Consider the following 14,387-nt stretch of genomic DNA (forward strand, 5'->3'; position numbering starts at 1 on the left):
TCCCTAATCATGGGATTCTAAATAGTCTTAGTTTGGGTGCATCAAGAAGTTCAAAAATATGATCGAGTAGTCAAGATAGGATCGTCCACCCTCGGTATAAGAGGTGACAACTCAAGGAAGACGATGCGATGAACTCCTTGGCTAAGGTAGTGAAATATTGGGACAAGAGTTCTTCGATGATTTTCGAATGCATTAGTACTAAATCAGATGACCAATTAGCATTTTCCACTAGACCATACCCTAAGTCATCCGAGGAGCATCAAGTGAATGAGGAATTATACGTACACAATAACTGATGACGAAAAGGTTCCATAAGTCGATACACACTACTTTGTATCTTCTAGAGCATGCAGTGTAGCCTAGTACACCATGTGTTGGAGACTCAACCTATCGATTGGGTTAAATTGATACAACGTTAATTAATTTATATGATGATATAGTTAATTAATTTGGAAGGACAATCAAGGTTATTGGACCGTTGGAGTTGTTAACTAGACTGATACATGGGCATAGAGGGTCACACGCAAATTGTCGTTTGCACATCGGAAGATATACTTAAGTTTTGGGGGTTTTATAAAAACACCCACTTAATAGTAATGGGGGAAGGCCCTGAACGAAATTCACCCAGGCCAGATATGTTCAGGGGCCTTCTCTTTCCTGTTCCTTCCCCCCATGACTCCTCTCCACTCCCAATGCGATCGAGATGGCGTAACAACGGTGACGGAGATCGAATGGGGCTCGGGCTCGTCAACAAGAATGAGGAGATCCAACCTGCCAAGGACCGCGTGGATATTTCTAGAGGCTTCATACTTGAGCAGCTCAACTCGTTTCATTCCGGGACCCAAGAAATCACAGATGTGATCCGTGCACAAGTACTTTGTTCAATGATTTTAATGATTTGGTTCGATTTTGTTTGCGTCTTTCACTGCAGATCATTCTGATTTATTCATCCAGATCTAGGCCTCTAGAACCCAATAACCAGTAGGTAAAACTTTATGACTTTGGTCACTACATGGGGAATGATGAGTGATCTATGGTATGATTTATAGAAGTGGATAACTTGAGGAGAAATTCAAGAATTTGCAAGTACAAAGGACTAATTGTGATATCATACAAGGAAAAGGGTAAGGTAGAAATATGTATGAATGTGATCTTCTCTGGAACTTTTTTTTTGTCCTCACATGGGTCTGAATATGTTTACCACACCAGGTTTTTTAAAGGTAGAGAGAGAGGTTAAACTATGAGAAAAAAATAGAACAAAAGTTACATCAGATGCTTTGAGTATCATGGACCCTGAACTTAGCATGCTCTTACTAGTCCAAATCTTGAGTAAGAGTTCACAACGAGCATATATATACATGTATAACAAAAATACCCACTTATACATGTGTAAATGTGAGAAAAAATATCTAATCTAATTCTTCAATGTTTTGACTGCTGTTATTTCTGCCTCCCTGTGGTAGACACCTTTCGGATTGTATCTTGCAGGAAATTGAAAAATCACATCCTGTAACCAAGTGGCGCGACCCTTTGGATTCCTCTAAGTAGTTCTATCTTTCCAAGCATCTTTATGTGCCTATGTGGTCACTTGTGAGGACAAGTAGAATTCTCCATACCTCTAATAAATCCTAAAATCAATACTTGTAAATTCCTACATTGATCCCGTTTGAAAAATTCTCATTAGCAGGATGACGTCGCTGATGTCGTCGTGAGTTGTACCGAGTCATGCTCTGATACCAAGATGGTGTAAGACGATGACGGTGTCGTCGTCCGGATGGGTGGGTACAGAGATGATGCTCGGATACCAGGGAGATAGCGCGGACGGCGTCGAAGACGTCGTCCGTCTGTGTGGACCTACAGAGATACGTCTACATGATGCGATGCAATCCTAGGTGAAAGTATGTGCAGGCCCCGACTCGTGGGGTTCGCCGGGCTCCGTGCTCCGGGCCGGCCGACCGATGACGGTGATGGTGACCTCATCACCCTCGTCGGAGTAACAAAGGAGTCTACGACGCCGAACGGGTTAAACCGTTGGTGCTCTCACGTAACGGACAGGCTCAGCTCGTACCTAGGGAAGACGATCATTGGACGCTCTCGTAGCCATTTATACTCTCACCTATTCTATCCCGAGCGCGGTGGAGTGCAATTGAAAGATATATGAAAAAAAGATAAATTAACTCGGCGAGCTAGGGGGAGTAAGGTACCTCTCTGGTCACGTCGTCTGATTGTCATGAACTAACTGGTGTGGGCAGCAAAGGCCGAGTCGGCAGCGTGGGTGGTGATGACAACGGCACGAGCGGTGGTGACGGCGGCGGTGCGGGCAGCGGCGACGGCAGTGTGAGCGATGGTGTGAATGATGGCGCATCGAGGTGGCACGACGATGGCACAAGCAGCAGCGCGGGTGGCAGCGCGATGGGGCGGCGCGCCAGCGGCGCAGGCTGCAGCGCAGGCGGCGGTGTGGTGAGGCATCACTAACGGCACAACGGCAAGGCGGTGCTAGTGGTGGTGCGATGAGGCGACGCGGGCAACGGCGCGGCGAGACAACGTATCGGCGGCGTGGGCAGCGGCGCGGCAAGGCGGCACGGCAACGACACGGTGGTAGCACGACATGGAGGTGTGGCGATGGTGCGGGTGGTGGTGCAGGGGACGGCATGGAAGGCGGCATGGGGAGGCGACGTGAGTCGAGGGGCGTGGCTAGAGGCAACGGCTGTGATGGGCCGTTGCCGAAGATTGAGCGAGAGGGAAATGCTGACAAGGGGGGGAGGAGAAGAGGAGGAGTAAGGCGGTGGTCTCACGGTGCGGGCGGCGCGCAGGGCGGCGCGATGATGGCGGTGTCCAGTGGAATGGGGTGGCGCGGTGAGGCAAGCAGTTTGTGCGAAGAAGGCGCGGACGGCGAGCCCGCGGTGATTTGATGGTGGCGGCAGAGGGCGGCAGCAGCAAAAAGTCCGCGGCGGTGGCGATTTGCAGTCAGCGGCCGAGGTCTACCGACTACGGTGGCGAGCCTACAGTCGGCGGCCACGGTCTGTCAGATGTGGCTACGAGCCCGCGGCGGCAGAGGCCTCTCGGCTACAACGGAGAACCCACGACGGCCGCGCCCCTATGGCGAAGGCGACCTCGCGGCGGCGAAGGCGAACCCGCTACGGTGGCGGCCGGACGACGGCGCTTTCCCCCTTCTTCCTCTTTTCTCCTTCTTCTTATTCTTCTCCCTCTTCTCCTTCTTCTTCTCCCTCTCTCTCTAACGTGGAGTGGTGGGACCCCTTTTCAAAAATAGAACTTGACTTTGAAACTGATTGGGCGCCCACTACTTCCCTTATATAGGAATGTTAATAAGCCCCTTGAAAGAGGTCCAACAAGGGGGGGGGGGCATTAGACATAGGGGCCCCCATAAAAACCCAAAAAAAACAAAAGGAAAAAAAAACATAGACAAAAATAGAAAGATTGGTCAAAATGAAGGGCCTTGCAGATGGATATGGCCCGAAACATTTTGATACTTGCCTTTGCCTTGGTGTGCCGATCTGGCGGGGTTCGAGCCGGCGGATATCGCCGGCGAGGGCCTGGGATTCGACACGTTTTTGATGGAGGGGAATCTCCTGCTCCATCATGATGGCTGACCTCTAAAACAATAAGGATGAACATGTGATATAAAACATGTGTTATTGGCAGGGCATGATATGATTTGAGAATATTGTATGAATCCATTAGCATCTAAATTTTAAATTGAAATGAGTTATAAGAATAATCATGATATCTAATTAATAATAGATATTGCCATACTTATCTGACATGGAATCAGAGTAAATAAACATGATTAATAAATTGTGCATTTTTTGTTGAATTTTAAGGCTTAAGGGATACATATATTAATTTTTATGTCCAAAATACGACATTTAATAATATATGCTTATTCTCAATTTATTGGATCAAGGAATGACCTAATGATAACATAATAACTGAACATATATTTCTATACATTTTATATGTTTTTAATATTATTAATTTATAATTTATCATGTTATTATTTGAATTAACCAAATATTTATGCATTAGCTAGAAATTTCAACTTTTGCGCATTATGATTATTTTTTACTAACTTAACTTACTTCTATGAAGTCAATCAGTTTGACTACTGATGAGTATTTTATAGTTCCAAATGTGTATAAATTTACAGGAATTAGAAGATAAAATTCTTAGGAAATTGGAGAATTTTAGGGAGCTTAGTGATTATCAAAATGGGCTAAAATGATGAAACAGTGTTTGTGGGTTTTTAAAAGAGAAATCAGAGGGGTTTGGGCAACGACCTGACCTACCTATTGGGCCTTAAAACACCTTACAAAAGAAACAGACTGGAAATTACAAGGCAAAGCTCTCGACCAATGGAGAAACAGAGGCAAAATGGCAAGAGAAGAGAATAGAAAATCCCAAAGGGGTATTTTATTAATTCTTAAAATGTATAAATACTCTTTTCCTACCTCATTTACCCTCATTCTGGATGTGCTCTAGCAAGTGGCTGGCCAGTAGGACAAGGCATATTTCAGGATCCAGGTTGTTCAACCTGCTTAATGTAAGTTTATTGAAGTTTTCATTCAATCTAATCTCTTGTTTGCATTATAAAATGCTTGATCCTGGCAAAACATAAGGATCCAGATTTAAGAGGAAGCATTGAGGGCTCACCAGGCTTGCATTGTTTGCATTCCATTTTCACTTCATCATCCATGCATTTACCCTTAAAATCCATAATTTTCCCACTCTAAACATTCAACTTTTCCTAATTTATCTCTCTAGAATTGTTTTCATTAGATCTTCATACATATCCCTAGTTCATCCTTTCAAAATTTCATAAAAATTATCCTTCCTTTTCACCTTCAAATTCCATCTCAAACCTCTTCTACACACTTGATTTTCTCTCTCTATCTCTTCATTTCTGTCATTTTCTCTCTCTAAAACTGTTTCTTTCTCGCTCTAAAATCCATTACATTATCTCTCTAGATCATCCTTGATTCTTCCATTCAATTTTTTTAAAAAAACGTGTTTGAATTCCATCATTTAGGCCAAAAATAGTGGAGAGTGGAGGACTTAGTCAAATTGACCAAGTCCTGACCATATTGGGTGAAGCCCAATAGGGCTTAGCCCATTTGGCTAAGTCTGGACTTAGCCAAATTGGGCTGAACCTTAGTGGGCTGATCCACTAAGGCCAGCCCTATATGGGCCACATGAGGACTGCCGGCTCATCTAGTCCGCCGCCGTTGCCGCTGCTCCGCCACTGCTATGCCACCGTCGGCTTTGCTCCGCTAGCCCTATATGGGCGGCATGTATAAATAAAAAGTATTTTTCTTATTTATTTATTTATAAATTCCAAAAAAAATCAGAAAAATCCTTAAAATTAATATAATAAATATTCAGTATTTTTAACATATACAAAAATTCCGAAGAAATTAACTCTCATTTTTAATATTTATAGTGTTTTTTAGTGTTAATTAAATTCAAGAAAAATTCAAAAGAATATTTATTTCCTATTTCTAGTGTTAATTAAAATTATGAAAATTAGTATAAAATATTTTTAGTGTTTTTATTTGTATTTATGATTCAATTTAGATCACAGGAATTTATCTAAATTGACTAAATATCCATAAAAATTTCAGAAATTATATATCTCACTTTTAAACTCACTTACTTCATTCCAAGCTTGAGAAAAATTATAAAATTAAATTTCTGCCTCTCTGTGTATCTACCCTTCATTAATTATAGAGTATTTAAGTGGAAAAGTTTCATAAAAAGTGTTGGCTAATTCGAAATAACAACATAAAACCCAATTTGAACTTATCACCTAAGAATGGGGGTAAATTAAGTTCATTTCAGTTTATCAAGTTTAATATGGTTAAATATTTTTAGTACCATTTACCTATCTAGGAATTGAGTTAGAGGATAGGATAGACTCTCTGACTTTTTTTTGTAGAACAGCTTAGGCTAGTCCTTAGGCGATAACGCCTTAAGTGATGATCATCCCTATCCATATTTTTATGAATGCTTCCAAGCAAAATACTTGTAAAATAATGAGCAATAATGATACCAATGAAATAAAATGTGGGTAAACCTCTTTCATCATAGACCTTTAAGGTTTTACATGGAGTCAGAAAGCTTGAGATTATTTGACTCAGCCCCCATTGCTTTCTATTATGTAGTGTTGCATTGTGGGTCTATGGTTTGGTGCATGAAATGAATTTTGATGGAATGGAACCTAAAGATAAATTCCTAATTTATTTCTATATCATATATGATATAGAGTACCTTGTGCGGAACATTTTCCACTCTTGACTTGCTTTTTTCGAGAGTTTTTTCAAGCCTTTCATTTGAGTGGTCTCTAGAAGTATCCAAGCGATTGGAAGGCTGCTAAATCTCCTTCTCCTCCTCGTCTTCTTCTTCTTCTTCAACACTTCTTAAAAATCTTCTGGATCCTCTCACCATCGAGGAGAGCTAGTGGAATGAGAGGAGAAAGAAAGAAAAAAGGAAGCATGGGCACCTAAAATATGTGTTTAAAGACTAGAAATCAGTGTGTTATGATACCATCATAATTCACTACATCATTGCACGTATTCATGGACTTCATATAATTAAAGCTATGGAACTCGCACCTGCATTCAATGACTACCTTCAGGTTTATTTTGCCATATCATGTTTTACCATCTACTGAACGAGCCATGCCATTGATTTATTTCTTAAAATTTTCATCACCTGCCCAAAGCAATCTCCATATGATTGTTCAACTATTTTTGTTGACTAAATGCCATGTGATAACGTAAATTTGATGGCCACTGTTAAATTATCAACCTACATTATTTTATAAAAATTTATGCGCTATTTTATAGAGCTTAAAAAAATATTTTCTATGATTTTGAATCTGATGATTTTAATTAAAAAGTTGTACTTGAGACATATTTATTCATATCAAGAATTATACAAATGAAGGTAAAGGATTTTGAATGGTTCAAAAAATGAAAGTCAAACGTTCATTGGATGACTACCTTTATAAACAAAAAGACATGTGATGGTTGACCATATGGTCAATGCAAAGAATATCCATGTAAGGCCTCAAGGTTTTATGACATGATGATAACCAGGTCCTATACCTTTTTGATCATTGAAAGATGATGCCCAAAATGGATTTTATACCTATCATTGGTAATTATATCATAATTATATCATAATTATAAAATATTAAATATATAAAAATAAAATTAAATATATTTTGAAGAAGACAATTTGAGATATCAAAAATACTTTTGTATTAATTTTTAATGTTAAATTAAACAAGACAATGCGTATGGAGTAAATGGTAAATTTCTAATTTTGGCAACTCAAACTTGAAGCAGATATGTGCATTATTTTTCTATCTCATATTAACTGAATTTCACTGTAGTATTTGTAAACTAAGTTGCCTTCATTTGTAAACTGAGGCTTCATTTTGAAAACTAAGCCTTAGTTTTCAAAACATCCTCTTTCAGTGTTTTGGTAAAACATTGCCCTAAATAGAGAAATCATCAGGTCTGGCCTTCTAAAAAAATTTCTGGTTGTTTTTGGGAGATCTTTGAACATCAGTTTTGTTTCTAATGTCATCCCATATCTTTTCTATTTAGAATTTGATTTTGTATGCAGGTTTGAAGAAGTTAAAAGAATAAAAAATAGTGTGTCCTAGAATTTTTATTGTCCACTACCTTGGTCTAAAGACCATGATCTGTAGATTTCTAGTTATCTTTTTTTAAAAAAATTCTCGAACATAAAAGTTACAATTAACAGTCGAAGAATCCGTGTGACCTATAATTTTAAAATTTGATTCAGGATTAAAGAAGTTACAATCAAAAAATGATATTCCTAGAATTTGCAATGTCAGCAAACTTGGTGTCAAGATTGTCATTTGAAGATTTTTTCAAATCATTTTAAATTTTTTAGTGAAAACAAACTTTATTTATAATATCCTTCAAAATCCATATATTGTAGAATATTTCCATTCGAAAAAAAATGAATAAGTTATAGGGGAACAAAGTAGAGAGTAGGAGAATCAAGAAGAAAAGGAAACATCCAACTGGTGTGATTTACAAGATATTCACTAAAAGAATCATCACAAAATGAACTCCTGCTTATTCTTCAGCTTCTCTTAATTATTTGGATATTTCATTCGTAAGTTTTGTGAGTTGTTTTGAAAGTTACTGGTAAGGGAAGGAGGAAACATCAAGGAGTGCTCCAACAAGATTTCAAACAATGAATCTTGATTTCCACACATCTTTAAGTGGTTGAGAATTTGATATTATGTCAGCAACACATAAGTTTGGAAATGGAGATAATAGAAATATTAGTAGAGAATCGGGAGATAAAGAGACACAGTATATATTTAATGATTTCATTATACTTGAATAAATATTCATTGTTTGCCTTGAATTATCTTCAGTTTTTTATTTATTATTAATATATTTGATATATATTTTGTTGAAATTAATATGAATATCTTTGAGTATTTGGATTAACTAAATATATAGACTTTAAGCGTATCCTCATAGAGTTTGGTGGTCAAGTATGTGAAAACTTTGGGGTCTGAAGAAGATAGGGTTTTGGGGGCTGAGTTAAAAGAGTGCAAGCATCTTCACTCGGTACAAGGCTTTGGATATCAAGGAAAACAAATCTTCATCAATTTTTTTTTTATTAGTATCCTTCTTAAGCTTTATTTCTAAATACTGCTAAGAGACCAAAGATCTCAGGGAGCTCTTGGAAGCCTCCAGGAAGACTACGATCATGCTTGCACAGAGGATGATGAGCTCAGAAGCATACCAAAGTCAAGGGGCGGCAATCAGCACTCCTATCATTTGGTGTCCAAAATATGGGTGATTGGTTGCTTACAAAAAATTTTGGTTGAACTCTATTAGTTAATCTTTGTAAAAATAAATTTCTATATATTGAATGGGAGTTTGAATAAAACTTGTGAAGAAAGCCGTGTAGATTCATTTCACCAAACACTTTGTGTTACTTTGAAAGTCCAGTATCTGTTTATTAATACCTTGAGTAACCAACTGAAACTATAAAAATATATATTCAATAAACATCTTCTTCATTTTATCTGCCCTCCATCTTCCATTAATACATATAATTAGTTATTAATACCCTCTTATTATTCAGTTCCTCCCAGTTTTCTTCCACATTAATTAGTTGGTATGGTAGTTTATTATTATTAAACATATATATTCTCCTATATAAATGTCAAATATTCTTATAATGTCATAAATATATCTCTTTAGACATATGAACTATCTCTCATCCCTTAAATAATAATAATAATACAATATTTCATATTCCAAAGTTCCATCTATTATTCTGTCTGCCGTCTTTTTGTGCTTACTATTTTGTGTAATGAAATCATCAAACCCCTATCTTGGCATGATTACACTGAATATTATTTTTATTTGATCTTTAAGGCCTCTGCAATCATTATACTATTCAGTCCAGACTATTAATTAACCAAAGACTCACTATTTTTCCTATTAATCTAAATATATATTTTCTTTCATTCCAACTCTTAAATTAGATCTAAGTACCATATCAGTGGAGATGACATCACTCACAACTATATATCTAGTGTGAGTTAAAAAATATAAATATTATTTGATTAAAGCAAATTAAAATTACAGTGGCATCAACGTTAGTTCCTATAATTTGCTTCCTAATTGAACACAACATGCATGGATTCATTGACATGATAATTGATAACATTATAAATATGCTTATAACTCCGTTCATTTGAAAGTATTAGATCTCTAAATCAAAAAATATCTAATACAAATAAATAAGTTGGTTAACCACTTTTGAATTTTGTATGAATATCCTTTATGCATAAACAGACAGCTTTTTAATAAGCCTTGGATGACTTTTTTGAATATTTTGACACTAATGAGTATTTCCAAAAATTAACCATAACATAAATTAAATGGGATTATTAAGAATGGGCTAGAGAAGCCGACAATATCATGAAGCTGATTTTATGGACTATTTGGAAAAAAATAGATATCTTTATATTTGAAAGGGGAATGATAATTGAAAGGGGAACGGGCAATGACCTGACTTCATCCAATAACCGCTCTAGTTTTCTTAAAAAATAGGACCACAAAATTCAAGTAAAGAAATCCTCTCCTAATGAGAGAAGAGAATAAAATGGCAAGAAAGGTGATTAGTGAAATCAAAGACTTACTGTAGTAATCATGACCTATGTATAAATAGTTCTTTATCCAAAAGAGGTTTGAAGGACCAGTCCTACCACGTGTTGTGCTGACCTAGAGCCCACTTCTAAGTGAAACTAACCACCAATTTATATTGTAATGCACACACCACCATAGATGAATGCCTGTAAAGCACTGCTTGATATCCATATGCATTTAACCACAATTTTTTACTATAACTTTTTTTGCATTTTGTTATATCTTATCGCCACACTTAAGTTTCAAAAAATTTAAAAATCAATAAATCCTAAAAAAAACCGAAAACTTTAGTTTTTCTTTCTAAAGCTATTTCTATCTTTTTTGGGCCTAGAAAAGTGAAGAAATTAAGTCCCTAACTCCCCCTGAATAGATCCATTATTTTCCCTATATTTATGATACAGGAATTATGTGTAAATTTTCATAAATATTTTTGATCCGTTAAAATGAGTAAAAAACCCCCAAAGTTTGTCTTATGAATGTCCGCGACTGGTATCTTCCTCAAACAGTGATTCACCAATAAACAATCCAATAATGTTGAATGATGTAACTAAGCTCTAATAGAATTTTCTTTGTTGAATGAATCTAGGCCATTCAATTCAATCAAATTAAATGTATATAATATTGTTGGAGTACCAAAATTCTGATTTTTTGGAAAAACATAGGTTATCCCTGCATTTAGCTTGGAAAACATACATCTTTTTGAAAAACCTAAATTTTAAGTAAAATGATCATTAATAGATTTCATGTACAAATTCTGTAAAGGATTTATTTCATATTTATAAAATTATATTTACATATTTGTTAGGCAATGACCAACTCACATCAAATACCAGAATATCTAAGGAGAAAGATGTAATAAATGTAACTTAATATTTTGTTGATAATTGTGTCGGAGGTAATGTGCAAGATGATGGCCATCTTATTGTCACCATCTATTAACCAAAACTAGTAAAGGCCTTGACTACCCTTGCCGAAGAAGGCTGCCTATTCAACAGTCAACTGATGTTCACCATAAGATAAATGCCATTAATAAATCATTATTTAAACTAAGGATATGGCACAGTCAAGAAATCCCATTCAGTGATCAACATTCTAAAAGTCAAACTATTTTCCTAAACTATACCTTATTTTTGAAAGTATCATCTTTCAATATTTACTAGCCCTAAATGTAAGTCCTGCCTAATTTACCCTCCTAAACAATTACTAAGGAAATAAATTAATATAACAACACATAGATCTCTCTCTTCTTTGTACCTTGAGCATGCTATATACCAGATTAAAATGTTAAAATAGTTTAAATAATGATTTAAACTATTTATTAATGGCATTTATCTTATGAACACAGATAGCGTGGACTGGACATTGGGTTCCTCCCGACCTTTCATTGCCTCTTGCAATGACCATTTGCCAGAAACCATCACTTGACTAAAGGAGGGTGATAGAAATGGGCGCATATCACATATTGGATTACTTGTAACTTATTCTAGATAAGGACTTACAAGGAATCAAGGTCTAACACATATAAGATTATATGATTATTAGGTAGATTTTAATAACAATTAATAAATCCTATGATTATTAGGTAGAGACCAGAAATTAAATATAGATAGATCAAGATATAATTTAACATTAAGGACAATAAAAATCATTGCAGTCAGTGTTATTCACATAATCCTAGGATTTATTAATTTTTATCTCATAGTAAAAAGAAATTAATCAGTTGATCACTTTACATTTTTATAAAATTAACATTTAAGTGCAATGCATCAGTGAAAATCAAACGGAATAAATGATGATGGGTTTGACACATGGGAAAGTCATTTCTCAAGCACATGCCCTTTTAGATGGTTAGTACTGAGCTTGCTTCCGTTTTTGTTAATCCAAGAAAAGCCCAATTTTAGTTAAAAATCCAGAGCTGTCATGCAAAGGCACAAGATCTGTTGTCATTTAATTATAGGAGCCGACCCAGGAGCACAGTCAGGAGCTGAACCCTTGTCAACCACTCGCCGTCTCTCTGGTGCGGTGGATGCCTCTGACACGGGCACCTTGAATAGATTTATTTAAGTATTAAAATAATAATAATAATAATAAAGTGCTCGGACATCTACGGCCGTCAATAATTTATTTAGTTTATTTATAGGAATAATGATTGGACCGCCACAGTGAAGCAGGGGGGAAAGGGGAGAACGAATACTAGTAGACTATTTACCACAAGATTCACAGTTGGTGCGGACAGTAGACACTCGTCTTCCTGTGGCCACCCGGCCAGCCCCCTTCCGGAGAGCACAGACGGCGTGGATTGTTCTCTCCTTTCTCAATGTAGGTTGATCCTGTCATTACCACAAACTTCGCGGATTCAGATGAAGACCAAGAAAATGATGAAGAAGGAGAAGAAGAAGAGGATTATCAGAAAGAAGAAGTGGAGGAGGAAGATGAGAATCTGATGATGATGGAGAAAAATGATAATGAAATGATGGTTGTGGTCACAACGATGATGATGATCATCATCATTATCATCATAATCATCATCGTAGGGGAGGAGATGGAGAAGAAGAAGAAGAAGAAGAAGAAGAAGAAGAAAAAGAAGAAGAAGAAGAAGAATTAAAGAAGCAGAAGTCTATGAAGAATAAGAATATGACTATGAAGAAAAAGAATATGACTATGAAGAATAAGAATATGACTATGACGAAAAAAGAATAAGACTATGAAGAAAAAAGAATAAGACAATGAAGAAGAATTAGAACGGGAAGATTAAGAAGAAAAAGAAGGACAGGATTAATAATAATAAGAAGAAGAAGACCAAGAAAAAAAAGAAAAAGACCGAGAGTAAGACTAAGAATACGAAAGATGAAGAAGAAGATGGTGATGACAATCATGGTGGAGAAGAAAACTCACAGCTTGAACAAAATAATAATAATAAGATGACGATGATGATGATGGAGAAGGAAACTCACGTCTTGAACAGATTAATGACACACTTCGGGGAGGCCCCCCCATCCATCTGCTTCAAGGACACGCCGTCGCACAGAATCCTCACCGGCGCAGCCACGGCGCCGCCGTGGGAGATCATCACCTTCGTACGAAGCTCCACCTTAACGCGAAGACTCTTGCTTCGGAACTGCGAGCTGAGCCTCCTGCCCAGTATCTCATCCACCGCAGCTCCTTTGATCTTCGTCTCCACCTTCATCAGCGTAGAATTCTTCCTCTCCAGTTCCAACTTCGGCAAACTCCCTGATCCGAGAGAAACATCCCCACCATCGCCGTCGCCGACGGCATAGACCAACACCCGCGTGGCCGCCAGCGAGAGATTGATCTTCTTGTTCGGGTTTGTAATCCTGATCCGGAGCTCGGAAGCGGCGTCGAGGGAGGACCCACCGGCCTTGGCGGTGACATTGAATTTGGGGATCTGGATTGACTCCAGCCGGAAAGACAAGAGCTTGGGTTGGAACCAGAGGTAGGAGAGGCCTCCGGCTATGGCGACGACGAAGAGGAGGAGCAGGATGAGAAGGAATATGCAGCAGCAGCGGCGGCGGAAGCAGCGGCGGGGGGGGCGCTGTTGGCCGCGCTTGAGGTTGCTGCTGCGTAGCGACGGTGGTAGCGGCTGCGCGCGGACTGGGTATCGCGCCGGCGCTGGCGCCGGCGCCGCTGGGTCTCTGTAGCCCGGAGGCTTCTGAAGCGCCGGTTTCGCCGTCGCCAGTGGCTGCTCCTCCATCGATCTATTCAACTGAGAGGAAATCTCAATTCCGACTCAAATTCTCCTCTTGATTCACACCCGACGCTACATTTCCTCTACCAATCCCTCCCTCCATATAAAAGAGAACAGAAGAACGAAATTCCCGAGACCGGAAACGATGGGTAAATCGAAGAAACAGAGATCCGAGGATGACAACTCCGATTAACCAAACGACGATACGTACCTACGCGCATGCATCAAAGAACCGAGCTTTCTCCGAGACGCTGTATACCCGTTAAGCGCCTCCCTTCTCCGGCATCACGGTTCCGTTTCCGCGCCTCTCCGAATGCTCCGCAGCGGAATTCAGGCTATCTCTTTTGAGGGAGAGAGAGAGAGAGAAAGAGAAGAGAAAGAGGAGAGAGAAAGCTCTGCAAATGCTGCGGAATCAACGATTGCGCGAGCGGAAGAAGAGGAGGATC

General features: G+C 38.3%; 1 protein-coding gene across 3 annotated transcripts; it reads right to left on the reverse strand.

The window, feature by feature from the left end:
* Positions 1-12,348: 12,348 nt before the first annotated feature.
* LOC144709618 (NDR1/HIN1-like protein 6) lies at positions 12,349-14,387 on the reverse strand. Of its 3 annotated transcripts, none has more exons than XM_078583199.1 (3): positions 14,153-14,387; positions 13,190-13,951; positions 12,349-12,581 (listed from the first exon to the last, which is right to left on the reverse strand). In XM_078583199.1, the coding sequence occupies exons 1-3, from the start codon at positions 14,164-14,166 to the stop codon at positions 12,572-12,574; spliced, it is 786 nt and encodes a 261-aa protein (XP_078439325.1). In that variant the 5' UTR covers positions 14,167-14,387; the 3' UTR covers positions 12,349-12,571. The 3 variants fall into 3 exon arrangements, with proteins under 3 accessions (XP_078439325.1, XP_078439324.1, XP_078439326.1); XM_078583198.1 differs by having other exon boundaries at positions 12,349-12,565; positions 14,153-14,380; XM_078583200.1 differs by having other exon boundaries at positions 12,349-12,565; positions 13,190-13,959; positions 14,153-14,376.

This window comes from Wolffia australiana, chromosome 11 (genome assembly GCF_029677425.1).
Source record: "Wolffia australiana isolate 7733 chromosome 11, ASM2967742v1".
Classification (NCBI taxonomy): Eukaryota; Viridiplantae; Streptophyta; class Magnoliopsida; order Alismatales; family Araceae; genus Wolffia; species Wolffia australiana.